Source organism: Eumetopias jubatus, unplaced genomic scaffold (genome assembly GCF_037043125.1).
Source record: "Eumetopias jubatus isolate StellerSeaLion01/CBP00866 unplaced genomic scaffold, mEumJub1_p1.0 scaffold_8, whole genome shotgun sequence".
Classification (NCBI taxonomy): domain Eukaryota; kingdom Metazoa; phylum Chordata; class Mammalia; order Carnivora; family Otariidae; genus Eumetopias; species Eumetopias jubatus.
Genome location: NW_028274814.1, coordinates 121,310,164 through 121,338,045, shown reverse-complemented (window position 1 = coordinate 121,338,045; position 27,882 = coordinate 121,310,164). Strand labels below are relative to the sequence as shown.

Sequence of the window (27,882 nt, the reverse complement as noted above, 5' to 3'; positions counted from 1 at the left end):
TCTGTGCAATGCAACCTTTGCAAAACCCATCACAACAAAATAATGTGTTTTCATTTTCAACACCACGACCCAGGGCTCCATTCTTTTTTCTTTCTTTAATATTAGAAGGGAAAGTTATACAGTCACCTTAAATGCTTTGATTTCTCAAAATGTGGTATTTCTGCATATGACATTAACTTTAAATGATGGAATAAATACAACTTTGTATTACAGTCTACGATATTACCTTAAGGATTGTCAGGAGTTTTTTAAATGGTTATTTGACTTTATTAACAGAAGAAAAAAATAAAACAATGGCTACCATACATTTCTCTCTTTTTCTTTCTTTTTTACTTAGAAAACAGCACAACCTTCACAATAAATTCTATGGCTAATGGATGAAAAGTATATAAGCATGCTTTCTTTTCAACTGAAAAGTTCCCAGAAAGGTTGCAAGATGATCATGATGATGATAGCTAAGGTTTATTGAGCACTTTCTACATGCCAGGAACTGTTTTACGGGACTTACATGCATTCACTCATTAAAGAGATTTAGAGATACAGGATAACATAAATTATATACCAATGACATATAGGATATTATTTACTAGAGAGTCAGGCAATTTTTTTTTCTCTCAAAATTATTCTTTTTTAAAAATACACTGCAACTCTACTGGTACAGTTAGGGACAATAAATGTATATGGGAGAACTTACAAAAAACACTTTATAATAAGCTATACAAGTAAATCTATAATTTTTCCTTGACATTATATTTTTCTTCTGAAAGTAGAAATAAAATTTGCAAAACCAATGAACAGGAAAGTAATTTTATTTTCAAACAATCCTTTACATGCCAACTTTAAATTTTAAAATATCATTAGATTTTAAAATATATCCAGAGAGTATCCATGTTATTGCCTTATGCAATCAAAGATGAATTTTTCAACATTAGCTATGGGTCTAGTTGTCACAGGTGCTTTCATTCATGCTTTCATTTCATTTCCCATTTCATTTCAATTACTACTATATTATTGTGATTTTCCCCAATAACATTCCAAATACAGTCATTAGGAATACTTCAACCATAGTTGCGCATAGTTTGATAAAACTTCCAAATATCACTAGGAGAAATGGCTAAAGACATATATTTTTTTAAAACAGGAGACTCTTCTAAGAGAATTTTACCCAAAAAAACGCATGAAACAACTTCTTAAATTACTAAATGTCTTAAAGATGTATAAGTAATTTGGGGCATTATTTATTTAACTACATTCTTGATACCATGAAGGGTCAAAATTTAGCCAAGCGCTTGTTTACTTCTCAGCCATTCTGGACATCAGATTCCTGAAGATTTAGCTATCTTACCTAGCTTATTTTCCTTTTCTTTTTTTCTTCCTTTCTTTCTTTCTTTGTTATGTTTTAACCTCTCTCTGAACCCAGGATCTTTGAATCCAGCCCCTCATAAATACCAATGTTTTCACACCAACCCAGATGTTTCCCATCCCCCATGCCTGCCAAAATCAGGAATTATCCCCAAGACAACCCTCTCCAGTTTCAGTTTTCATTATTTAAAAAAAAAAAAAAAAGTCTTCTCTACTTTGAGGTGTAAACTTCTTTCCCAAAACTGCCACCTATTTTGGACCCCACCAGTCTCAGCCCTGGCCCTTGGGCAAATCAATATGTTGTTGCTCTAGTGTCCTTAGCTGTAAATTAAGACAAGAAAGGTATGTCATAGTGGTGTGGAAATTAAACGAGAATGTTTACAAAGCACCTGGCACAATGCAGGGCCTCCATGAGCAGTAGGCTTCATTGGGAATAGGAAACCCTCTTCTGCATGGCTGCCCTCGGAAATGAGATGACAGGTACTGTTTTCTCTGCTCCAGGCCAAATATGCTCAATTCCTTCAATTTTTCTTTGAACAGCATGGTACTGTCTCCCTTATTCTTCTAGTCATTCCTTTCTGAGTAAGTTCAGTTCTTTGAGAAACTTTGAGAACACTTCTTTGAGAAGAGTCAACTGCCAATCCAAAAAAAATTATATATTTATCCCCATTTTGTCAACTGGGAGCAAGCTCCATACCCTAACATGTCATTGCAAGATAATATTTTTCCTTTCTTTCTCTATTGCTGATTAGCTTTCCTCTCCTCCCCTCTCCTACCTCCAATGTCGCCATATTTGACCCTCTGGCAAGCTGGGCTATGGGAAAGGCAATAGGTATGGATACTTTCTGGCTCTAGGTTAAGAGAAGACGGAAGTGCCCCTCAGACATTAGGCTGTATCTGAGAAGTTTCCCTCTTCATTCTGGTAGGATGTCAGCTCTTCCTCATCGAGGGTCACTCTCCTCTGTCCTCTCCATTTCTTCTTCTGGACTACACAATTTTGGGTGGTGGTACCATAAGACATCTTCTTTTGGGGACTTGCAAAACTCTCGTGGTTGAGTTCTGTCTCCTCGGCTAATTCATCTTGGTCAATGATTCCACACTTCTCCTCAGAGAGATTCTCAGGGTCAGCCCACACCTGCTTCTCCCCCGAAGCAAAGACTCCATAGAAGATCACACCACTGTAGTGCACCAGGGCAGCTATAAGGAACACATTCTGCCATTCCTCACGGGTCTAGACAAGGAAATACAGTACCAATTAGTGTTTTAACCAAAAATAGAGATTAGCAGTTTGTTCTAGAGGCTTCCAATGGGACAAAAATCTGCCCACACCCAATGGCAGTGCTGTGCTTCTAGGGAAGGCATGTTTCAGATGCATGCCCAGGAGCCAAACAGAATTTGAGTGTTTAAAAAATGAAAGTTAACACTACAGTGAATATAAAAACACTAATGAACGTGCATTTTTATAATTTAGAAAACTATTTTTAAAATAAACAATATGTAAAAATACATGCACAAGCATTTCACGGGTCTTTTAAATATACAACTGGGGTTTCCATTCATATGATAGGTTACATTAAACTTGCTTTAAGAACCCACCATTTTAAATATCAGAGGTCTCCTTTTTTTTTATTATGTTATGTTAATCACCATACATTACATCATTAGTTTTTGATGTAGTGTTCCATGATTCATTGTTTGCATATAACACCCAGTGCTCCATGCAGAACGTGCCCTCTTTAATACCCATCACCAGGCTAACCCATCCTCCCACCCCCTCCCCTCTAGAACCCTCAGTTTGTTTTTCAGAGTCCATCATCTCTCATGGTTCATCTCCCCCTCCGATTCCCCTCCTTCATTATTCCCCTCCTGCTCTCTTCTTCTTCTTCTTTTTTTAACATATAATGTATTATTTGTTTCAGAGGTACAGATCTGTGATTCAACAGTCTTGCACAATTCACAGCGCTCACCATAGCACATACCCTCCCCAATGTCTATCACCCAGCCACCCCATCCCTCCTACCCCCCACCACTCCAGCAACCCTCAGTTTGTTTCCTGAGATTAAGAATTCCTCATATCAGTGAGGTCATATGATACATGTCTTTCCCTGATTGACTTATTTCGCTCAGCATAACACCAGAGGTCTCCTTCTTGCTTGCTGGTGGATACATAATAATATTTGAACTATGAAAATGCTCACTCCTGACTGTCAATAGCTTATTTATAATCATATTATCTGTGAAAAATACAGTAAATCAAAAAATAATGGGAATTTGTGTTTAAAGTTAGGTGAAGTCAATATCTGAGATTTAGTGGTCATGTTACCCATCCCATCATCTCATGAACAGAGAGGGAAAACAGATCCTCTGCCTATAGAATCCCCAAAGCCCACCTTCCTTTTCTATTAAAAAAAAAAAAAAGAAGAAGAAGAAAAGTTAACCTACACTTTTTTCTCCAAGAAGCTGGAAGACTTTCTGAAATCATATTAGTAATAGGCAATCCAACTAAGAAAATAGTCGGGTAGAAACTCCATAGAATCAAAAAATTCTTGTTTGTGGGAAGCAGCATCCTAAAACCTTTTCAACGACAGAGATTAAGAAAAACCATGTGGCCGGTGGTTGAACTCTGGGTAGATCTGGGATCCTCCTCTACTACCCACCCTCGTCTAAATACACAAAGGCTCAGAAATGACTGAGTGCCCCACCCTTGTAGGATCTTAGGTTAGGCCATTAATGTATTGTTCATTTTCTTCATAATAAGGAAGTATAACAGCACTAATATCTTTACTCTGGAACATGCTAAGTAATAGATAGAAATGGGCTATAAAGTTTAATTATAAAACAATCTTGGGTAAATTATTTATCCTGAGTTGATCACCTCAGTTTCTTCTTTGTGTCTCTAAATAGTCCCTATGGTGTTCATTTTCCTCCCCCCATCCCAACACACACCCCTTTTACTTCTCAGTTGAGGAAATGTGGAACCAAACATCAATCAGCCCTGTTACCGTCAATAAACAACAATTTAAAAAAAAAAGAAGAAGAAGGAAGAAGAAAGTTCAAACAACACAGCCAAGGTCGAAGACATACACATTCACAGGCTGGGGCAGGGCCTTGAGATCTCAAGTTTACACAGTAGTTCAGTCTTCTGATACTGCAACCCAAAGCCCCAAAGGTGACCATTACCTTGTGCTTGGTCATTGCACCGACAATGAGGGGACAGACCATTCCAGAAAGGGTCCCCACTCCATTTGAGATCCCCATGAGAATGCTGGCATAGCGGGGGGCAATGTCCAGATGGTTGACGTTAAAACCTACAGTGAAGCCAAAACCTCAAAGTCAGAGTTAAGAACATTTGGGGAACTACACAGCTTATCCCAACTCTCATCAATCTATTTGGTTCCCTCTACCATATGACTAATGGACACCTCTCCTGAGATGGCTGGGTTGAGGATTGTCAAGCTGTGTCTGCACATAGCAGAAAAACGTGCTGTGATTGATCAGCAGTGGCTCCCATGGGTTCTCTGTGGGGAGAATTATGACACCTGTGCTCCTAGGTGGAACTCCAAAATAACAGTGTTTTGGGCAATACTGAAAAAATCGAAAGGATCACATTTACTCAGAGTAAACAATCATACTAATTGTTTACAGTGTGATTAGAACCAAACCTGGCTTATAATACCCTCACTCCCGAAAGGCCACCGGAGGTAAGCCCGTCTTAGTGGCCACATGGCACAATGGAAAGGTCCTTTTCTGATAACAAATATTTGCACAAACATTGGCAGAATCCTCTGTAACTTACCAAAGACTTTCACATACATACTTGATTTGGAGTCTGTAAATCTGGATTCAAATCTTATTTCCACCATTTCAGTAAGTTTTAGGCCTTTGTTTTCTCCTAATAGGGGGGTAAAATGACTACTTAACTCCTAAAGATGCTGTGAGATGAGCCTCAGGAAATACGTATGCAAGAGTCCTTGGCAAGCTGCTAAGCTCTGCTAACCAGTGCGGCTACCACCACCAGGAGACCGCCCACTGCGGCTGCTGGGCTGAGGTCTCCCTCTCTTTGAGGTCTTCCTCTCTTGGTCTTCTATCAGAAGATAATGCTGCTGGGAGTGGTAAGATAATAAATTGGCAATACCTCACTATATATCAAGAGAGAAGAATGAATGGGTGGCTCAGTTGGTTAAGCGGTCCTTTGGCTCAGGTCGTGATCCCAGGGTCCTGGGATCGAGCCCGATTTCGGGCTCCTGCTCAGTGGGGAGACTGCTTCTCCCTCTGCCTCTGCCATTCCCCCTGCTGGTACTCTCTCTCTCAAATAAATAAATAAAATCTTTAAAAAAAAAAAAGAATAAAGAATGAAGGGGGAGGAGCAAAGGCAGGGGAAGGGACTAGGCTCCAAAAGAGGAGGAGACCACCGGCCCTGCGACCCAACTCTACTAGTGTTGCCCAGGGGAGCATTCTAGAGTCAGACAGACCTGTCTCTGGCAGCTTTTTTTTTTTTTTTTAAGATTTTATTTCTTTATTTGACAGAGAGAGACACAGCAAAAGAAGGAACATAAGCAGGGGGAGTGGGAGAGGGAGAAGTAGGCTTCCCACGGAGCAGGGAGCCCGATGCGGGGCTCGATCCAGGACCCTGGGACCATGACGTGAGCTGAAGGTAGATGCCCAACAACTGAGCCCCCCAGGCGCCACCAATTGAGATGCAAACATCGACAAAGGATTTAAACCTTCTGAACCTCTCTGCTTCTTCTTCTTCATCTATAAGCTGGCATAATCATTCTTATAAAATTATTTTGAGAATTAAGTTAAATAATGTATGTTAAGGACATGGTACATAGAAGTGAAAACCAACATGAATGTACTTTATGGCTGGTAATCCATCTGTCTTGTTTACCACTATCTTCCCTGAACTGGCAATGTGTCTGGTACATAGTACGCACTTGAAAAATAATTGTTTAATTACGCATTTGAGCCATTGAAATTACAGCAGGGGATTGTAGGTTTTGTTTATTCATGTTTTTGTTTTCCTTTGCCTTGCTTTTAATTCTCTATTTTGTGCAAAGAACCTGAAAATAGGATTTAAAAAAAAATCTTTTTTTCCCCTAATCTGGCTCATTGGTTGTTTTTCCCTACCTCCGATTCAGGGAGAATTTTGAGAAAATCTTTTTGTAATAAATATACCTTCTCTTTCAGATCAAAGTGGCAGACAATCAGAATATAAAACAGCTGCAAGATTAATTAATCTTACTGTTGATTTGAAAGCGATAAACACTTTATTAGAAAAGAACCCAGAGATAAGAAGCAATTAGTATGATCGTTGAGTATTATATTCTGATACAAAGCCTAGGCATCTGCGTTCAGCTAATGTGAGAAAAGCCATTTAGATTTCTAGCTGCACAATCCTGGTGTTTAGGAGAAAAAAATCATTGAGAAACTGAGATACTCATAGCTTTTTTTGTAGTGGATACAAAAAAAATGCACATGAGCTAGGAGAGTCTGTCTTCTCTACATAGGACATTTCTCAACGTAAGCATCACGCATCCCTAAATCTTCCTAATCTCACCTGTCTTGGCTCTCTTATTGATAATCAGTTCCTAAATGGTACCAGTCTTCCCTGGCATCCCTATGAACTCCTTATAAAGTGGGTAGATAGCAGATCCTGAGCAATCCTTGCCCCCAGGGCCCTTGTCCCTCCCACAGTGTCTCTGTTAGGTCATATAAACCTTTTTTCCAATCCCAGGAAATTTACATGGGCAAGTCACCTCACTAAGCCCTAGTGTCCTCACTGGTAAAATGGATGTAGCAATATCCTTCTCACTGGGTTGTCAGGAGGATTAAACGAGATCATGTCCAAAAGTCACTAGCATTGAGTAAGTGCTAAAAAAAAAAAAAAAAAGGCAGGTGCTGTGTTTTGGTATAGTGGGTTTCTCTCCTTCTGATCATGGTATAATTGGCAATCCAGGAACAATGTGAGCCTAAATATTTCATTATCTCTGGAGACAGGATATGAATCCTTTTTGCCTCATGGAGCTATCAGAGGAAGGTGCTTCACATCTGGTGGAAACAAGTCATGATTGCTTTTTCTTTGCTACTCAAAGTATAGAACATAGATCAGCAGCATCAGCAGCACTGGGGAGCTTGTTGGAAATGTGGAATCTCGGGCTGAATCAGAATCTGCATTTGGCAAGATCCTGGGGTGATTTGTACATGCATCAAAGTTTGAGAAGTCCTAGGCTAAAAGTGAATAATAAGTGAACAACACAATTCACAATTGTGAATACTTACTAATTTTGTTGTGCATCTGGCTCTGGGCTAAGGGTTTCAAATGCTTTATTTCTACTAGAATGTAACCTTTATGAGGACACCATCTGATTACTTTTTTCTGCTGTAACAACCCTCCTGCTGCAAACAGCACCTGGCTCATAGGAAATGTGAGTGAATGCATGATTTATCTCAAGTGCATGGCCATCTCCCAACAACCCTGTGAGGCTGCCATTATACCTCTCCAATTGCTAGGTGAGGAAACCAGGGCTTGAAAATTTAAATAGCTTAGCATTTTTATTTTATAAATAGCAAATAGTAAACAGAGGCCTCGAAATCAGGTCTATGCACCTCCAAACCCAGGTTCTTAGCTGCATGCTACTTTTAAAATAGACTTTCCCCCTGCCCCAATTTCATTGTCCAACAGCTCTATTTATTTTGAAAAGATCAAGGCTTTATTTTAGGGTGGTTGAAAAAACTATCAGAGGCTCCATATTTTTCTGTTCCGGGATATTCTTACTCTGATCTTTCAGGCAGCCTAGAACAGTAGAAAGAGCACAGGCTTGGAGCCAGCCAGAACTGCACTTTACTTCTTCCTTTGCCACCAACTGTAGGACAGTAGAAAAATATCTGATTGTTCTGAGTTTTAGGTACCTCGTCCGTGAACTAGTGATATTACCTACTTGCTTCACAGTGGTGTGACATACACACAGTCCATGTAAATCTTCCAGTGGGTGATCACTGTCAGGGTGTCAGTCTGGTTTAAAGGTAGGAGAACAATGAAATTTTACTTTCTCGTCCAGTTGTTCATAGGGCGCTTCGGAAGCCCAAAAACATGATGGGACAGCGCGCTGGCCTTTCCCATGCCCTAAGGAGACTGGTCTCCGCTCCCGCGAAACAGGGAGACTGATGCCGCCTTGGGTAGTGTGAGAATTCTACAGAGGGCTTTGAACAGTCCCAGGCAGAGTCTGTGCTCGGTCAAGGTTAGCTCTCACTAGCATCATTATTATTCTTACTCCCTGCTCTCACCTGTTGGGAAAATCACGTCCCCTCTCTGGACCTGCATTTCCTTCTTGAGAAAATGAAAGCCATGGAGAAGACAAAATCTGAAGAATCTTTCCACTCTAAAAAAAAAAAACTTCCGATTTTATAACATGATGTCAAATGACTACATCACCAGACTTTTGAGCTAATATTAGCCATTCTCTAGTTGGAGGTGAGGATCGAAAATGTCACAAGAGCCTCTGTGAGGTGGGATGACCTGGTCCTGCAGTATGAAAGGGCCACTTCACCAGGACACGTGCCTGTGCCTCTGCCCACGGCTCAGGGGGGTTAACTGCACTTTGTGTCTTTTTTCAAAGCAGGGAAGTAGGGACAATTCCAGCTTGACTGGGCTCCTAAGCCTAGTCCTCAAAGTCATTCCCACATGATGAAACTCTCTAGCCAGGAGCCTGTTCCTTAGGAACGGCCTGGCTACTAAAGGAAAGTGATACAATATTCCCTTTCCCTTCCTTCCTCCCAAGACTCGCTGAATCTGTAGAAAAGATTTGGAAAACCAAAGGACACCTCACCTGAAATAGCAAAGCCGCTAAATCCTACAGCAAACACCAGAAAGGAGATGGCCACCCCTTTGGTATGGGAAAAGCCAACCACCAGGAGTAAAGTTGCCTCCATGCCAAAACCTGCAAATGGAAACAGCAGGAAAAAAAATATATTGTTTTCAGGTCTGTCAGCTCAGTTCATGCATTTATCAAATAAGAATCTATTCCTATTTCCACAGACCTAAGTTTTTAGTATCTACCTTCTGGCCCATTGCTTACAATATTACCTGGGTGCTTCATGACTAATGACTATGTTAACATTACCCAGGTGTTCTGTGAGCCTTCCAATTTATACCCTGGTGCACTCTGAATACTGAATGGCTCCAGCGGGTCCCAATGATGTCTCTAGGATGGGGAATGCTTATTATCAGTTGCTTCATGGGTAGTTGCCCCTGCCATTTCTAGATGCTAAAACTCTCTTATATACTGTCAATGATCCCCCTTTGATTATATAAGTGATGGCCTCTCACAGAAAAAAAAATGACAACACTCTAATATATATTGCCAGAAATGACCAGAAAGCTATAGTGAATATCTGAAACAAAAAGCAGCACCTCACTTCTTGTAAAGCATCAGACAAAATTCTTCCCTTTCAGAAGTTCGCCAAGCTCTCAGGCCTCCTCATAAAAGCCATGAGATATTTGCACAGAAGTACAGCAGGACAAAAGTACTTTTTGTTCCTTTCATTCTGAATAAGTGAATCCAGTACAATAAAAAAGGATGAGGAAATTATGAAGATGTTCCTTCTCACAAAACACACACACATACACACACACGAGTTCAGTCAACAGTAGACAGAAAGATGATATAAGTGCCATTTCCAGGTATATGAAGTGCCCTGGGAGATGAAAGACATTGATGCTTCATTCTGTAGACTGCTGATTCCAGACATCACCCGACTGTTCTGTAGTTACCTCAAAAACTACATACTCAATCAAATCTCTGTTCCCCTATTTTTTACTTCTAAACAAAGAACACCACCACCATATCACCTCCATCATGCTCTCTTCCTCTCTAAATTAATCTGTCCACCTGTGTTTAGAACCCAGACTTTAGAGTCACAAAAGCCAGGGCTCAGATTCCACAACAAATCACGAATTATGTGACCCTGGACAAGTCACTCCCCCCCCTTAGAAGCCTCATACCCCAAAATGGGGCTAATAATACAACTTGTAGGATGCTGGAAGATTTGAAATTGAGTATATAAGGCATCAAATACAGTGCCTGTCACATGAGCACAGCCCAAAGGTCAACCAAAAGTGGGGCACCTGGAGGGCTCAGTCAGTGGAGCATGCAACTCTTGATCTTGGGGTTGTGAGTTTGAGCCCCACATTGAGTATAGAGATTACTTAAAAAAATAATAAAATTTTTTTAGCTGTTTTTTTCCTTTAAATTTTTTATTGTTATGTTAATCACCATACATTACATCATTAGTTTTTGCTGTAGTGTTCCATGATTCATTGTTTGTGCATAACACCCAGTGCTCCACGCAGAACGTGCCCTCTTTAATCACAGATCTGTACCTCTGAAACAAATAATAAAATCTTAAAAAGAAAAAAGCCAACAAAAGTCAAACGTACAAATCTCAGAATCACCTTGGATAATTCTCACTCTTCCTCAGGTTTCACAGACAAATCTATGGGCATCAAATCTGACCTCTGCTTTCTCCTCTGCCACTGTCTTGTCCTGGTCCCATTACCTCTCACCTGGACAACTTCAACAGCTCCTTTTGGTCTCCCCATCTCTTCCTCCTCTGACCCATTCTCCACACCATTCTCTCTCGAAAGCACAAATCTAGTCCATTGCCCCTTTGCTTAAAACTTTCGTCAAGGGTTCCACATTATTGGTATAGCATACATAATAAGCCTTTCCTGCTGTTCCATCTGCCAGCCCTCACTTCCCTGCTCCTAGGCCATATAAAGCCCTCTGTTGTAGTCAAGCAGATCCAGGAGCCATTTCCTACTCCCAACACTTATTACATGCCCTTAACGTATTTTCACAGGCTCTTCCTTTGCTCGGGATACTCTTCTCCTGCCACTTACAACTCTTTTTTCTGGACAAACCTTACTATCCTTTAAAGTCCAATTCAAACATTGCCTCTTCTAGAAGCATCCCTGACAGTCCTGCCCTTCCCCCCACCCCTGAAGCTGACATCTCTTTCTTCTTCCTCGTTTTACAGAACTTTTCAACATTGCTTTGCAATTTTTCATTTGTGTTTCTCTCTCCCCCACAAAGATACTGAGTATATAGCGCAGAGCCTGGCTAGCATGCAGTGGGCATTCAATAAATAATATTTAATGAATTAATGCAAAGGAAAGAAAATGGGACTCAGAATCAGGACAGTTTGGTTGAAATACAAGCTAAAACACTTTTTGTAGACCTTGGTAAATTGCTTAACTTCTGAGCTCATTTTCTCAAAACTCTCAAAGAAACGGGGCAAGCATCGGTAATTGTTTTAGAGGTACATTAAAAGAGATGATGGGGCACCTGGGTGGCTCAGTGAGTTAAGCTTCTGGCTCTTGATTTCAGCTCAGGTCATGATCTCAGGGTCATGAGATGGAGCCCCGCATTGGGCTCCACACTGGGCATGGAGCCTGCTTAAGATTCTCTCTCTCCCTCTGCCTCTGCTCCTCCCCCTGCTTTCACACCCTCTAAATAAATAAATAAATAAATAAATAAATAAATAAATAAAATCTTTTTTAAAAAAAATCTTTAAAAGAGAATCACATGAAATGGAAAAAGCGGTTTTTCTCAACTCCGGGCTTTGTACCACTGCTACTTATTATCAATTTTGTTTCAACATTTTAAATTAAATATAAGGGAAAATTGCTAGTGTTTTATATAGTAACTATATGTGCTTTAGAAATGCCCTGTCTTAAATAGCAAGGCATCTGGCTGTAAAACGAGAAAGAAGGAAGAGATGTCAGCTGCACTGGTGGGGGGAAGGGCAGGATTATTGGGGACGCTTCCTTAACACTCTAGACAAAAGTTGTACCAAAAAATGAATTCCTCCGAGCAATCAGAATGCAGACATTTTGTGAAGAATAAAACTTATGAATGATACATTGGTTCATCTGTAAGGGAAAAAAAAAATGATCTTTGCCAAATAGATTTCCAAAGGGAGAAAAAAAAAAAAACATTTAAGAATTTAAATGGTTCCTAGTGAAAAAATGCTAGAGACAGGACTATATGTTTCAGGAGCTTGAGGATAAAACTTGAAATTCAGAAGTGATCAAGAGACCTTGAAAGTGAACCTATCAGGGCTGACAAGAGAAACAGAACTAGGGCTTAAAGGTCAGAGAAAAATGTTCATTTCATATTAGACAATCTAAAGTTCACACAGGCAACCGATTCAGCCAGACTAGAATTTTTTACTTCAGTCACGCTTTACATGTACTACAGAGGGAAGTACAAGGATTTGACATCTGTTTTTGAGGATCTTGGAAACATGCCCTGATTGAGAAAGAACTAGAATAGAGCTTCATGTCTTAGGTAATCTGTTTGCTTTAAATGATTCTAGCAGCAAACATCCCTTGCCTATGGAAAGAAAAGAAGGTGACAGACTCTAGGAAATGTGTGCTCCTTCTCAGATGAGAAATGTCTTCTATATTTCCTCTTAGAGAACATGAAACCAACTAAATTCTCTAGAAGATCATGCAAGTGCTTCATTATGTCCAAATCAATCTGGTTTCTTCAGTGATGGCACAAAACTCTCCATGTATTTATCTCTAGCATCTTTATATATAAGCAAAATAGGACAACCATTTTATAAAACATACAATGTAGAACTCACTGGTCCTGCTATTTCAACATATAAAATGACATGAAAAGACATGTGAACAGGTTTGGGTTGGTTTTTGTTGTTGCTGTTTTGTTTGTTTTTTAAAGATGGGAGAGAGACTAGGGAGATTCTATGTTTTCATTCTACTTTTGGAACAAAAAAAGATTTATTCTCAACAGTCACTTCATTGTACTTTAAAATCTTTGAGAGTCCTCACCACCGCCACCCAACACCGACACTATCGATTATGGAGGAACAGTGGCTGAAGTGACTGTGGCAAAATTAAACATAAACAAGACAGTCCTATACAATATGTTCAGAGTCTTCAAGGCATGTGGCTTGAGAAGCGGTTGTGCAAGTGAGGTTGAAATCCAGAATTTTCTTTCAAGTTCCAGGTTAAGAGTTTGCATATTTTTGGCCATGGGAAATACATTTGAATAGCAGATAGCTATTGAATGCCTCCTTAGAAAAACTTCTGTTTTGTCAGCATCTTAAACACAGGACAGGAAATAGGCATTAACATATATAGAGAACCTTCTATAGGTTAGACCCATGCTAGGTGCATTTGTACCTTGTTCCATTTAACATTCATAACAATCATTGGAAGTACATACCATTATTCAGATTTTAAAGAAGAAAGTTAGGCTCAGATAATTTAGAAACCCATCCCACTCCCTCTACCTCCATTGATACCACTTTAGTTCAAGACACCATCTTCTCTCAACAAAGTAACTGAAATAGCCTCCTAGCTGGTTTCCCTTCTTTTCACTCTTTTATGTTCTTTGTTCTATTCTTCAGATTTGAAAACATAAATCAAATCATGTCACTTTCTCTGTTTTAAACCCTCTATTTGCTTCCCAGGGCATCTCAGATAAAATCCAAGCTCTGTGTGTATCTACAAAGCCTCCCAAGATCTGGCCCCAGTCGAGCACAGCCCAAAGGTCCCATCTCCTACTACTCTCCATCTCACTCCTTAAGCTCCAGCCATTCTGACTTTCCTTCCTTCTGCCCTCTGACATGCCACATTCATACCTGCCTCAGGGCCATTGCTCATGCTATTCCTTCTGCCTAAAACACTTTCCTGCAAAGAGCTACAATAAAGTAGTACATGATGAGTCCATTTAACATTCATAACAATCATTGGAAGTACATACCATTATTCAGATTTTAAAGAAGAAAGTTAGGCTCAGATAATTTAGAAACCCATCCCACTCCCTCTACCTCCATTGATACCACTTTAGTTCAAGACACCATCTTCTCTCAACAAAGTAACTGAAATAGCCTCCTAGCTGGTTTCCCTTCTTTTCACTCTTTTATGTTCTTTGTTCTATTCTTCAGATTTGAAAACATAAATCAAATCATGTCACTTTCTCTGTTTTAAACCCTCTATTTGCTTCCCAGGGCATCTCAGATAAAATCCAAGCTCTGTGTGTATCTACAAAGCCTCCCAAGATCTGGCCCCAGTCGAGCACAGCCCAAAGGTCCCATCTCCTACTACTCTCCATCTCACTCCTTAAGCTCCAGCCATTCTGACTTTCCTTCCTTCTGCCCTCTGACATGCCACATTCATACCTGCCTCAGGGCCATTGCTCATGCTATTCCTTCTGCCTAAAACACTTTCCTGCAAAGAGCTACAATAAAGTAGTACATGATGAGTTACCACCCAAGTGTATGCATAGGAAGGAGCAGTCACTGGAGGTTGATGCCGACTTCACAGGAGGGAAGATGAACCCATGTGAAAGGACATGTGGTGAGGACTAGGGTGAGAGGTGAAGGTGCGCAGAGCTCACAGTAAAGAGCAAGGGAGTGAGCAAAGTCAGAGATGGAAAAAGATATCCAGGGCCTGGTGTAGAGGCAGCTAATCAGCTGGGGCAGAACGGGATAATCAGAGGCGAGGAATTTGGCTCCTGTATTAGTTTCTGATTGCTTCTGTAACAAATTATCACAAATTTAGTGGCTTACTATCATACAGTGCTGGAGGTCAGAAGTCCAAAATGGGTCCTAGAGAGCTAACATCAGGATGCTAGGAGAGCTGTGTTCCTTCTGGAGGCTCTCGGGAAACTCCATTCTTGCTTTTTCCAGCTCTAGAGCCTGTCTGCATTCCTTGGCTTGTGGCTATATCACTCTGATATTTGCCTCTACCATCTTATCTCCTTCTCTGACTCTGACCCTCCTGCCCCCTCTTAGAAGGAACCTTGTGATTACATTGGGTCCACCCAGATAACCCAAGATAATCTCCCCATCCCAAGATCCTTAATTTAATCACATCTACAAAATCCCTTTTGTCATGTAGAGAAACATAAGCACACATTCTGGGCATTAGAACTTGAATATTTTCAGGGGGGCATCAATCTGTCTACCTCAGCTACCATAAACCCAGTGCCCCAGAGCTTCACCTCTCACCTGCCAGAGAGCAGGTCCACACCTGCCAAACTCCTGTAAAAAAGTTCATGTCAATTAGAGCCAAACATCTCTGCCTGGGTCCAGTAGTCAAACGGCTGGGAGACCTGATGCCAACTCCCAAACTCCCTGGTCAGACTTTATACCTGAAATACTGTGGGATCAGATCATGTCTGCTCTTGTGCAACCTCCATATAATCTTCACTTCTAAGTGGCCCTGACCCATCTAATCTAGAATGACAGTCCACCCCTTCCCTCCTTTCCAATGTAATATCTGTTGCAACTTTTCACCCATAGATGGCGCTGTTCTCTGCCTCCTGCCTGCCCACCCTGACCACCGCCCCCCCCCCCCAGTCCCCAGGAGGAGTCGCAGCAGTGACCGGGACATTGGCAATGAGCTCAGACAGACCTGGGATCTTGCACAGCATCTGCCACTTGAGCAAGTCACTTCATTTTACCCCAGTTTCCTCAGTGTAAACCACAGTGTGGTTATAAGGATTAAATAAGATAATGTGTATAAAAGATGTCGCTTAGTGTCTCACACAGAAAGCATCCAATAAATGCTAATTTAAAACACAAGAACAAAAAGGACAAGGAAGAAGTGGAAGGTTTAAAAAAGGTGAGCAGTCATAAACATGGCAGGGGTTCACAATTACTTTTACCTACCTCTTTTGGAAAATCACCCAGCTTCCTTGTCTTTGCAAAATCAAAACATAAACAGGAACTAAATACAGAAAAGAGGATGAGATGTGTGTGTGTGTGTGTGTGTGTGTGTGTGTGTGTGTGTGTATCCCATACACAAGCAAAGGTTAAGAGGAAAGAAGTCTATTCAGAGGAAATATTTTTCTTGTGTTTTTTACCAAAACCTGTATGTGTAGAAAGGGAAAGGGATTAGGGAATAAACTACATAAGCAAAGGATTATGTGTGTGGGAGAATGTATGGGAAGGATAAACGATAAAGATATGTCACAGGAATTCGGTTCACTTTGGCTTAAGAGTAGATGAAAGAAGCATTTCTGCAGTTGGGGGTGTGTACTGATTTACCAACTAAGTTGTCCCATCTCAGGCTGCACAAGTATGGGCTGGAGGACCATTGGCAGGGATGTGATGGACACTCAAGTATCTACCGGAGGATGGACTTAGGGGCCTTTAAGATCCTTTCTTTTCTTTTTTTTTTTTTTTAAGATTTATTTATTTATTTGAGAGAGAGAGTGCAAGTGACTTGGGGCGGGGGGAACAGAGGGAGAGAAAGAGGGATAGAAGCAGACTCCCCACTGACGTGGAGCCCAACATGGGGCTTGATCCCGAAGACCCTGAGATCATGACCTGAGCCAAAATCAAGAGGCAGCCTCCCAACAGATTGAGCCCCTAGGTGCCCCAAGATCCTTTCTAATGGGTAGACATAACCTCCAAAATATGCTCTGCAGCTCAGTTTCGTCCCATTCTGTAAAGGCTGCTTAAGCCGCCTATGAAATCCATAGTACCTCCACAGTTCATGATTTTTCTGACGGCCGTTGTGGTCAAAATTTTTCTGCTTCTTAAATAATCAGCCAATTGTCCTCCAATAGGCACAATGATGGTCATAACCATGTGTGGGACTGCTGACAGGAGACCCACCTGGAATGAAAAGAAACAATGAGCTATTTTTAGCTGCTTTGGAGAGATGCACTTCCCTAATTCCTTGCCTTCCCCCCCACCACCAAGTTTAATTATCTAATTACCTTGGACCCAGATGGGCCTGAATTTTGTAATAAATAATGAACGAGTGAATGATTTTAAGTATAGACCTGTATCTCCCACCAGATTGGAAGCTCCCTGAGGGCAGACATGACTCGTATTCATCACAGATGCCCCAGCACCTGCCATAGCTCCCGGCACATGCTAGTCAAACACTTGGTGCAGAGTGAGCATTCATTGATGGCAACCACTGTGACTTGAGTATACTAGCTCCTCCAAGGTCACTTCAGACAGTACCTGGAGCGGTGTAGACATGGACCTCTACTAGGCCGCTGTTCTTCCCCTAGTAGAAAGGAGGTTACATCTTTCATGATGATGGTTTATGTTTCACCATCTACATCTTTCCTCCCTGAAACACAGACAACCTAATGACAATGGCTGGGGATACTGAAAGAGGTTCTTTGTAAACCATACAAGGCAATGGTTGTTAGTGGTATAACTACCATTACAGAGTGAGGGGTAGTCTGCAAAATGAGCTTTAAGGCTCTTACTGCTACTCACTGAGTAATTAATAGGGGGGGAAACCCACAAAAACCTCTTACCTTCAAATCTTTTTATCCTTACTAATATGCAGTCCTTGAATTTAGCTTCAAAACCACTTTGAGATTGAATAGAACATAAATCTTTAAAAGCAGCTTAATACAGCTCTGATCCTTAGGAAGAAGAAATTAAATAGCTATGTATACCATGCCCAAAATGTAGAACTTGTCTGACCTCTACGGTATGAGGTGTCATAAAACTGTTATGAATTCTGATCAGCAATTTAATTATTTTATCATACAGAAATTTTCTCAGTAGAAGCAAGAGATTTGAAGCTCAAGAACATCTGAAGCGTCTGTGTTTACCTTACTTATTGCAAATCCAAAGACCTCTTCAAAGTAAGCAGGCTGACTTATTAACAGCAAATAAAAAGTCCAGCTTCTGCAAAAATTTGCCACAATGATTGCATAAACCGGCAATGATGTGAAAAACCTTTTCCACGGTGTGTTAAATTTCTAGAGAGTAAAAATACCATGAGACTTTTAGTGACTATATTGACATATAATTTTTCTTACGAGGACAACACAATAACGAAGAGGAATAGAGAAGAGACAAGTCTTTCCATCTATACTTACACTGAGGCTAACCACGTTGGCTCCTTCTCCTATACTTGTCTCTATGTAGGTCCTCTCCTCACTGGATATTGTTGGGTGAGCAGCTGGGCACTCATAGGCCTGCAATAGCCAAAACGTGTACCAAATAATCCCAAACATGCCTGCAGTAAAAGACAAAAGGCTTAATGATATGGTTTCCTTGTCTTCCATCTCTAAATATTCCAATTCTCAAAATATTCCCAGATGGCATGATGTTCATCTAGGAGAAAGTATTTTGTTGCTTTTCCTGCTGTTGTAGTTGTTGTTGTTGTTAACTGGTATTTAAAGAAAGATAATATTGTTCTCATTAAGAAACTCAACTTTAATATAAGCATTAAAAGAATCCTAAGCAGACAAGTATTCCATTTATATGATAAACTTGTTTTAATAATCTCTATCTTCATATAGTAAATTCTTAGCCAACCCCATTATACAGTAAAATACCATCTCTGTGAGTCTTCCATGGGAACTCATGAAGTCAAATTACTCACCATAAATGTAAAAGACAGAGGCCCATCCAATGTACTGCACCAACACCCCAGCCAGAGGCATGGCTATCACTGCCCCTGCATAGGAACCTAGAATAAGAAAACACGGAGGAAACTTGACTACTGCCACACAGGCCTCTTCGGCCCATCTAGAGTTCCTGTTGTGGAGATGAAGATGAATCCAACTGAGCGAGAGCCAGATGTCTCCGTGCAGAGGGACAGACTTCCCGTGTGCCTTAAAATAGGGCTTCCGGGAGAGAAAGGGCACTGGACGCCCTTTAACTTTATCCAGGTACCATGGAGGGATGAGACAAAGACTACTCAGGCACAGCAATTTTGAATTACATGAAAGAATCGGACAAAAAGATGAGAAAAAAATCTAAGAGAAATTTGAAGAATTCAACCAGGTACAATATCAGGGATTTTAAATAAGATAGCAAGCAAAGGAACAAACGGATCTGCCTTTCAGAGCTCACAGTCTAGAAGAATTATCACCTCAGTCTTTAAATGAGAGACTTCAAACTATTAAGAAAATCATACTTTCTAGAGTCTTGATCTCTTTTAAAAAATCAGGAAACAGTTCTATCCCAGAATGGCAGAATGACTTAAAAAAAAAAAAAAATCAGGAAATAGTTCTATTCCAGGATGGCAGAATGAACAGGAAGGCTCCTCTCTCCACCTACCTCCAGAATGGGCCCATTTCTAAGTTTATTTCTTTGTAAAAACACTTGACCTTGTAAATGCTTACCTATATGTTGCTATTTATCTTGTCCAGACAAGGTCACGAAGGCTGGAGGCCGTGGGTCTCCACCATCCCCTACAGCTCCATGATAATCTGCTGTAGAAACACAGCCCTAAAAACTCCCAATCAGTATTACCTAAATCAAAAACATTACTCCCTGAAAGTCCCTCCGGGCTGTGAACAGAGATGTTTTGAGAATTAAATAAACTATGTGTGTAAAGATGTTTTGTAAGCTATAATTAGTGCTGCACAAACCCCAACTTATCACTTGACTGTAATGTACAAAATGACAATGCATTTTTTTTCAGCCCAGACTTCCTCAATCCAGTAAGACAAGCATTCCAAGGCATATTGTTTAGAAAGAGCTGCAGGCCTGACTCTGCTGTGGGTGTGGAGAGGGTGGACTTCTCTGGGCCAAATTTCCTAGAAGTGAGGGATAAGGTTAGGGGAATGCCCCGGACAGGGAGGGTCCAGGGATAACCCCCCACCTAAGATGCACTGGGTGCCCACTACTATGTTGAGGATTCCAGACCCATGATTTTAGCTAACCCTTCTTTGGGTGCTTTTTGTGTGCCCACTACTATGTTGAGAGTCTGGAATCCTCAAGAGCATTGTACTGCTCTTGAGGTTGATTTAAAAAAAAAATCAACCCATGATTTTAGCTAACCCTTCTTCAACCTCTTGGTGTTGGTACCAATATAATCTCCATTTTATAGGGGAAACCAAGGCTGGGGGAGGGGAGATAAATTGCCTGAGGTCACACAGCTGTGAGTGACAGGAACCAGGTCCATAGGAATCCAGAGCCTTTACCTGTAACTATTTAGTAATTTGGTCCTAACTCCTCCACTCCAAAACTCCCATTAATTCTTCATAGTAGGAAGCATTCTCTCATTCAGGAAATTTTACACTTGAAACTGTCCTTCCCTGTCTAGTAGACAAACTCTTCCTCATCCTTCCAGACATGGCTGAGTGTAATCTCCTGTCACACCCACAGCCCCTGAGCATACCTCAGTGGGGCGTGCCACCCAGACTGCCCTGGGGGAGCTCAATGCACTTTGATCCCTCTGTGGGCAGACAGTGGAGGAGACAGGAGCCCTCCAGGGATTGTTAAATGGCGTAAGGAGGGGGAATAGCCATTAGGAGTGGGCGGGTCCCCAGTTCTGCCCTCACTAGCTGGGAAAATTTAGTGGACTAGGTATCTCCTAAAGTCCCTGCCAACTCCAGTATTTTTTGTGTAAGAGCAGATTAACCTCAAATTTGGGTTTCCTTCTAATGACATTTTTCCTTGGCTGTATTTCAAACCAAGGCCACACCTTAGCTGAAGTAATAAAGCCTATGACTTTGATCAGGTAACTTTCCTTGAGAGTCAACCATTTCTTAAACCAGCCCTTGAAGGGCTATAAAGACACTAAGAATGGGGCGTGGCAGCTAGTCATTCTTGCTTTGCTGGCAAATCAAAATGAAAAGCCTTATAAATAAACCATCCAAAGAAAATAAGATCAAGGATCTGACAATTCATAAGGTCAGAATCTTAATATTGTTCTAGAGTTGGCACAAGGTCAGTACTGGAAGTGGAGATGATCTTGAACTACAAACGAGGACAGAAATGGTTTCTAAGGACAAAAGAGGCTAAAGATGCGAAGACATCTCAACTGTGCATGCAGTTCCAAGCTAGGCATAAAATAGGCACATTGGTGAATACTTCACACCAAAGTCCCAGGGATTCTAAATAATAATAATAATTATTATATATAGAATATTATTATTATTCAAGGAGGTAAAGAGAAAGAGCAAGGGAGAAATAAATTAAAATATTCACAGAAATTAAGAGGAAGCTTTATTTCTGCCTTTCGCTAAGAAATACAGGTTGGTTTTTCCTAGGAAAGACATACTAGCTTGAAAAAGTAGGCACAGCTAAATTCTGATCCTAATTTTGCTCAGTCCCCATTGTGACTTTAATGGCCTAAGGCACTTTTATCTTCCTGGGCCCCTTTCCCCATAAAAAAAAATATTGGAAAATATATTTTACAACTGTGTTGATGGTTTCAGCAGGCACTGTCCTTATTGATTGGTATCTAGGTAGACCCTTCAAACACTGATTATTCAGGAGATACATAGAGGGCCAGTCCCAGAAACATGACTTGGAGTAAGACAACCTTAACAAGATGAAGTGTGGTGACCTAGGAATTCAAGTCACTTCACTACTTAAGGACCACTAAATGTATTTTCAGGTAAGACGGATGACCTCCATTTTCATCTGGAATATAATGGCAAAAAATAATTAAAAGATCTCTATGACAATGTGTACATAGTTCTGTGTAGTGAGGAAAATTCTGAATTAAGAATCAGGTGGTCTAGGGGCCCCTGGGTGGCTCAGTCTGTTAAGCGTCTGCCTTCTGCTCAGTCATGATCCCAGGGTCCTGGGATTGAGCCCCGCATAGGGCTCCCTGCTCAGCGGGGCATCTCCCTCTCCCTCTGCCTCTGCTCTCTCTCTCTAATAAATAAAGAAAATAAAAAAAGCATCAGGTGGTCTAGCTCCCGTTCCATGCCCAGTGTGACCTTGGATCTTGATTTTCATTCAATGAAACTAAACTTTAAACTTTAGTTTGTTTCCCTGTCCGTAAAAAGAAGAGGAGAGAAAGGTTTGATGATTCTCCTTTCTGCTTCTGACCTCGGCAAATATCATGTGTTGGCAAATTCAACAACCACTTCAAACCCCTTCTTTCTGACCTTTCTCTGCTAACAGTGCTGGAAAAGCTAGTACTTGGATTCCTAGCTGCTTCTGCAGTTGGTAAATCATCTGACACAATTAGAGCCAAGGAAATATGTGGAAGCCTGATAAGAGGTTTCTGGAAAGCTTTTGCTTTGCTGATAAAAGGAACAGATGTGGTTAGGACAACCATTTCCACTTCTTCCTGCCTGGAATGTGGGCTTGATGCCTGGAGCTGTAACAGCCATCTTGTGAGCCTGAGGAACAAGTGTGAGAGTAAAGAGCTATCACTTCTAGGGCAGTGGAATAGAAGTCAGAGCATGCTCAGGCCCTGATGGATCATTGAGCGGTAAAACCAACACCAGCAATCACTCATCTTTGGACTTCTGTTATGTGAAAAAAATAAATCCTATGTAGTAGGGTCTTCACTTGAAGACAAAGCATTCCTAAGTAAAACTTATGATTCTAATACACTTACCACAAAAAGAGGTTGTGGCCAGTCGGCTTCTCTCCAAAGGTGGTGCCCACTTACTCCACATCCCATGGCAGGCAGGGTAGGTCACACCCTGGCAAAACAGTTGAAAATAGATTATTTGATTTCACTTCAGTTTCTGTTTGTGTTTAAAATGTGGATCCTGCTTCTTTAAGAGAGGCTACAAGATAAGTACCCAATTCATAAATACCAAGTAGCCTGTGTCAGCTATTTTAACTCACAGCACATATGCTACAATTTGAATATCAGTTCCAATGTAAGAATGGTGGGGAATGGGGAAGGGGTCTTTAGATTTCATATTATTATAGAATATTGGTGTAGATAGGGATTTCTGCAATCAGCTGGTCCATCCCCTCATTTCAAGATACAGAACCTGAGGCTAAGAGCCATTAAGTGACCACATTCTGGTCTTCATGGCTGTTAATAACATGTTCTTTCCACCCATCAGTATTTTCCAAAATGCAATATATGTCCCTCTAGTAGAACTAGAGTTGGATTTGAGTTGCTACAACAAACCACATTTTTTATCATAATTGGTGCATATATATTCTAATACACTTTAGAAAACAATGTAACTGATGCATGAAACCCATGATCTCAAAGATATTGTTGCTTAAAATGAGATTCTTTTTTGTGTGTGGTTTTTTTTTTTAATGAATTGATCTAGGGAAAAACTGTAGGTAAATAATAGTACAAATTGTACATGGATATGACAGAAGCAATGGAGGTTAGAGGTGAATGACTGAGCTTGGGAAACAATGCTCTACATCGAGGCTTGGTAAACTATGGCCTGATTTAGCTCATCATCTGTTTTTGTACTGCTCTTGAGGAAGGACTGGTTTTTACATTTTTTTCCAAGGCTCACATTTTTATTTTCTTACTAAGTTTTTTAAATTCCATATAGTTAATATAGAGTGTTATATTAATTTCAGGGGTACAATATAGTGATTCAACAATTCCCTGAGTTAAATCTCTGTGTAACACTACACCTTGGAAGTTTACAGATTTATTAATAAATGCATTTAAATTGTTTTAGTGGAAAGGGCCCCTGCTATGTGAACTATAGGATTTGGGCTTCAGTTTCATCATTCATTAAATGACAGGGGTTGGATTAGATTATCTCTAAGATCATTCCTGGCTCATGTGAGATTCTGCAGTCTATGAAACGGTCCTTTATTGTGTACACATTTGTAATCACACAGGCATTCTAATTAAAGTATTCATAATTATAGTTAAAACCGGAGAGTAGAAATAGCAGGACAAGGTGGAAGACCAGAAAACTAAGTAAAGTGGGTTTTCTTCAGAAGCTGAATTATCTAAAGGACCATTCTGTATTTAGCAGTAGCAAAAACCATTAAGGAAAGAATCTCCCACCTCCACTAGACCTTGCAAGATTCTGACACACATGACACAGCCGTAATGCACTCTGGCCGCAGAAGGGATGAACATGTTCAAGGTTGATGTTAAAAAGATGGCGGCTCCAAAGACCCTGAGGGACCAAAACACTGTGTTAGGGGGCAGGCCTGCTTGTGGATGTGGCACTTCAGTTAAACATCAGGAATGAACCTCTCCATTCATGGAAAATTACCATGGAAATTAATAAAAAGAGAAATAGATGTTGTCGTTAGGGTCTGATGTGTCCCAAGCTAGACTGTTGGGAGGCTTTGAATCCTGAGCTCATCCTTGGACCCATTACGGACAGGTTGTTGGCAATACAGGAATATCCCTCCTGAATGAGTTCCTGAAGCTGGAGATTGACCAACGTGAGATGAGTTTGCTGGAGATGCACCATTCTGCTTGGTTCTACCCAACTGACTCATTCTGACTATTACCACATGACATCAGCACACTGGGATTGTGTCTCATGCTTCACAATTCTGCTGTCACTCTACCAGAAGGCCATACTATCTGAAAGCAGGCTATGTCCTGGGACTAGTCGAGCACAAAACAGGCTGTGTATTTGTCTGAGCCCCCAGCTCGCTGCCCAGTCCCCCCATGCCTTCTCCTCCCTGCCTGGACCAGAGTGTCCTGGGAAAAGAGAGCAGGCAGCATTTTCTTCTTTTCTCACACATTAATGATGCTTCAGCCCTTTTAACATGTTGGGAAATATGTGTGATTTTCTTTTATGGCAGAATTGTAAGCAGTAAACCTTGAGACGCTGTGAGCCAGTATTTTATCACTTTTTGAAAAGACTATAATAGGTAAGTGATAATAAATGAAGGACACAAATTAGACCAAAACTTAAGTAAATAAAGTCATGCTTGTACATATTTAGATCTTATGGTATTGACTTTCAAACTTTTTGACCTTCACCCATAAAGCAAAATATATTTTATATTGCAACTCGATACATAATCACACACACAAATGTAACCAAAACAAGTTTCAAAAACCAATACTTAAGTGTGCAATGAATTAAGATATTTTCTTTTTTTTTTTTTTTAAAGATTTTATTTATTTATTTGAGAGAGCGAGAATGAGAGGGAGAGAGCACATGAGAGGGGGGAGGGTCAGAGGGAGAAGCAGACTCCCCGCTGAGCAGGGAGCCTGATGCGGGACTCGATCCCGGGACTTCAGGATCATGACCTGAGCCGAAGGCAGTCGCTTAACCAACTGAGCCACCCAGGCGCCCTAAGATATTTTCTACTCTATTTTATTCTATTTGATTATCCTCTTTTCTATTTTTCTCTCTTTTTCTTAGAAAATGCTCATTGGTAAATCACTATGTTGATTTCATTACCATTTAATGATTTGTGTTGTAGAGTTTGAGAAACACTGCTTTATAAAATGTATAGTTCATGAAATCTATACATGCACAGTGACACAGGACATACAATTGGAAGGAAACTGGAGACATTTAGTACACCTTTTCTGCTACATATACGTCCTACGTTTCCTCCAAATGGCCATCTTCTTCTGCTTGAATGCCTCTAGTGACAGAGAACTCCATTGCTCCTTGAGGCAGCTCATTCTGTCTTGGATACTTTTAATTGCTCAAACACCTACTATAAAATTTCAAGGGCATTAAAGACATCTTGCAATTTAGAGGCAAGCCCCTACTACACACATGACAATATCTGTCTGGTACTGGACTTATATTAACATAGTACATAGAATGTCACTTGTCAAAGGAAACTCAAACACAATCTAAATCATGCTTTATTTCACAGATGAGGAAACAGACCCAGGGAAGGAAAAAAAGCGACTCAGCAGAGGTCACCAAGTGAGTTATTAGAGTCCAGGAACTATTTTTCTGACTCAGATTCAATTGCTCTTTTTACTACATAATCACTAAAAGAATTACAAGATAAATTAAGTTAGACAAAAAAGTAAATAACAAGAGACTCTTGAGAACAGAATCATATCAGTATCTGTGAATCACATCTATTGGAATGGCTCCTATCTTTCATTCCGCATTTCTAAATTGAGAGCAAACTATGATTTTATAACACAAAATCATGTTATGATCTGTACTGCATTCATGTTATTTCAGTTTGCCTTACCTGTTAGCAGCAAACTTATTTGAAATGAAACCACCTGGAATTTGTGTCACAATATAACCCCAGAAAAAAGATCCATGGATAAGGCCCACTGTCTCTGGATCCCAGTTAAACGGTGCTGTCTGAAATGAGAAATCAGATATAGTTGTGTTTATAAGAAAACACTTGACTACCATTTTTCACTGATGATCATACATACCAACCCACAAGGTCCTTCTTTCCTTCTTTTATTCAACAAATATTTGTGGAGGGCTTCTTGTATGCTTGGGATATAGTAACAAACACAACAAAGTCCCTGCTGTCATTGAATTTGCCTTCTAGTGAGAGCAGGAGAGATTATGTACAAACTTAAATACATATATATGTATGTATTAAATATATAAATACATATTTAATAATGATACAACTCTTAAGCCATTGAAAATTCCAGGACTAGACCCCCTTTCCTCCCCTTCTTCCCAAAGTAACTCATTCTTTTCAGATTCCTTGCAAATGTTCCTTCCTCTGAGGGCATGGGGCACCTGGCTGGCTTAGTCCCTAGAAAATGCAACTCTTGATCTCAAGGTTGTTAGCTTGAGCCCCACACTGGGTGTAAAGATTCTGCTTGAATACCTCTAGTGACAGAGAACTCCATTGCTCCTTGAGGCAGCTCATTCTGTCTTGGATACTTTTAATTGCTCAAACATCTACTATAGAATTTCAAGGGCATTAAAGACATCTTGCAATCTAGAGGCAAGGCCCTACTACTCACATGGCAAAACGTGTATGGTACTGGACTATATTAACAAACTCCATTAAAAATAAAATCTTTTAAAAAAAAAAAGCAATAATATCAAAACAGAAGGTGTTCCTGTTATGGAGGAAGGGTTCTTAATTATCAACATATTATGCCTTATCAACTTTTGTCGGTTTATTTTCCCATCACGAGTTGTTATATATTTATTTGCTCATTTATTCAACAGTCACCTAGTGCCTCCTGTGTGCCAGGTTAGGTGCTAGACAGTGTAAATACTAACTCAAACAAGAATTGCCTTTGTGTTCTAGGAGAGCACAGTCCATGTAACATTGGCCTGTCCTCTATACCATATTTCCCATTTTACCAATTAAGAAATTGAAGTTTAAGAGTAAAATGAAACTGGGGTGCCTGGCTGGCTCAGTCGGTAGAGCACATGACTCTTGATCTCAGGGTCATGAGTTCAAGCCCCATGTTGGGTAGAGGTTACTCAAAAAAAAAAAAAAGTAAAATGAAACTCACAATCATTCATTCAAATCAGCTCACCAAATTTTTATTTTGTGCTACTATGTGCCACACATTGTTCTAGGCACTGGGGATACAACAGTGAACAGAACAACAGTAATTGTTGTCTTCACAAAGATGCCAGTAGGGACAGCAGATAGTAAACAAGTAAACAAGTACAGACTGTGATAGATGGTGATCAGGGGTGAGGAACAAAAATAAAGCAGGGAAGGCGACAGGAAGTGCCAGTTAGGAGTGAGGTAGAGTGCAATTTTAGATAGAGAGGGAAGGCTTCTTTGAGGAGGTGATTTTTGAGTAAAGCCCTAAAAGAAAGAAGGGAGTAAATCATGCTGTTCATCATCTGAGAGAACTTTTAAGGCAGAGAAATAACAAGTGTAAAGACCCTAAGGTTAGAGGAACAGCAAGATGTCAGGATAGGT

The 27,882-nt window shown here is 40.4% G+C and overlaps 1 protein-coding gene across 2 annotated transcripts in view; it reads right to left on the bottom strand.

The window, feature by feature from the left end:
• Positions 1–829: 829 nt before the first annotated feature.
• SLC17A8 (solute carrier family 17 member 8) overlaps positions 830–27,882 on the bottom strand; it is a 45,351-nt gene continuing 18,298 nt past the window's right edge. The window contains exons 3-12 of one of the 2 annotated variants that reach the window (XM_028121643.2): positions 26,209–26,327; positions 24,080–24,194; positions 22,691–22,778; positions 18,764–18,850; positions 18,255–18,394; positions 17,985–18,134; positions 16,887–17,019; positions 9,192–9,302; positions 4,543–4,670; positions 830–2,593 (exon numbers count right to left, since the gene is read on the bottom strand). In XM_028121643.2, coding sequence (XP_027977444.1) covers positions 2,249–2,593; positions 4,543–4,670; positions 9,192–9,302; positions 16,887–17,019; positions 17,985–18,134; positions 18,255–18,394; positions 18,764–18,850; positions 22,691–22,778; positions 24,080–24,194; positions 26,209–26,327 — 1,416 coding nt within the window. In that variant the 3' untranslated portion in view covers positions 830–2,248. The remainder of the gene's footprint in view (positions 2,594–4,542; positions 4,671–9,191; positions 9,303–16,886; positions 17,020–17,984; positions 18,135–18,254; positions 18,395–18,763; positions 18,851–22,690; positions 22,779–24,079; positions 24,195–26,208; positions 26,328–27,882) is intronic. The other variant, XM_028121644.2, reaches the window with a different exon arrangement.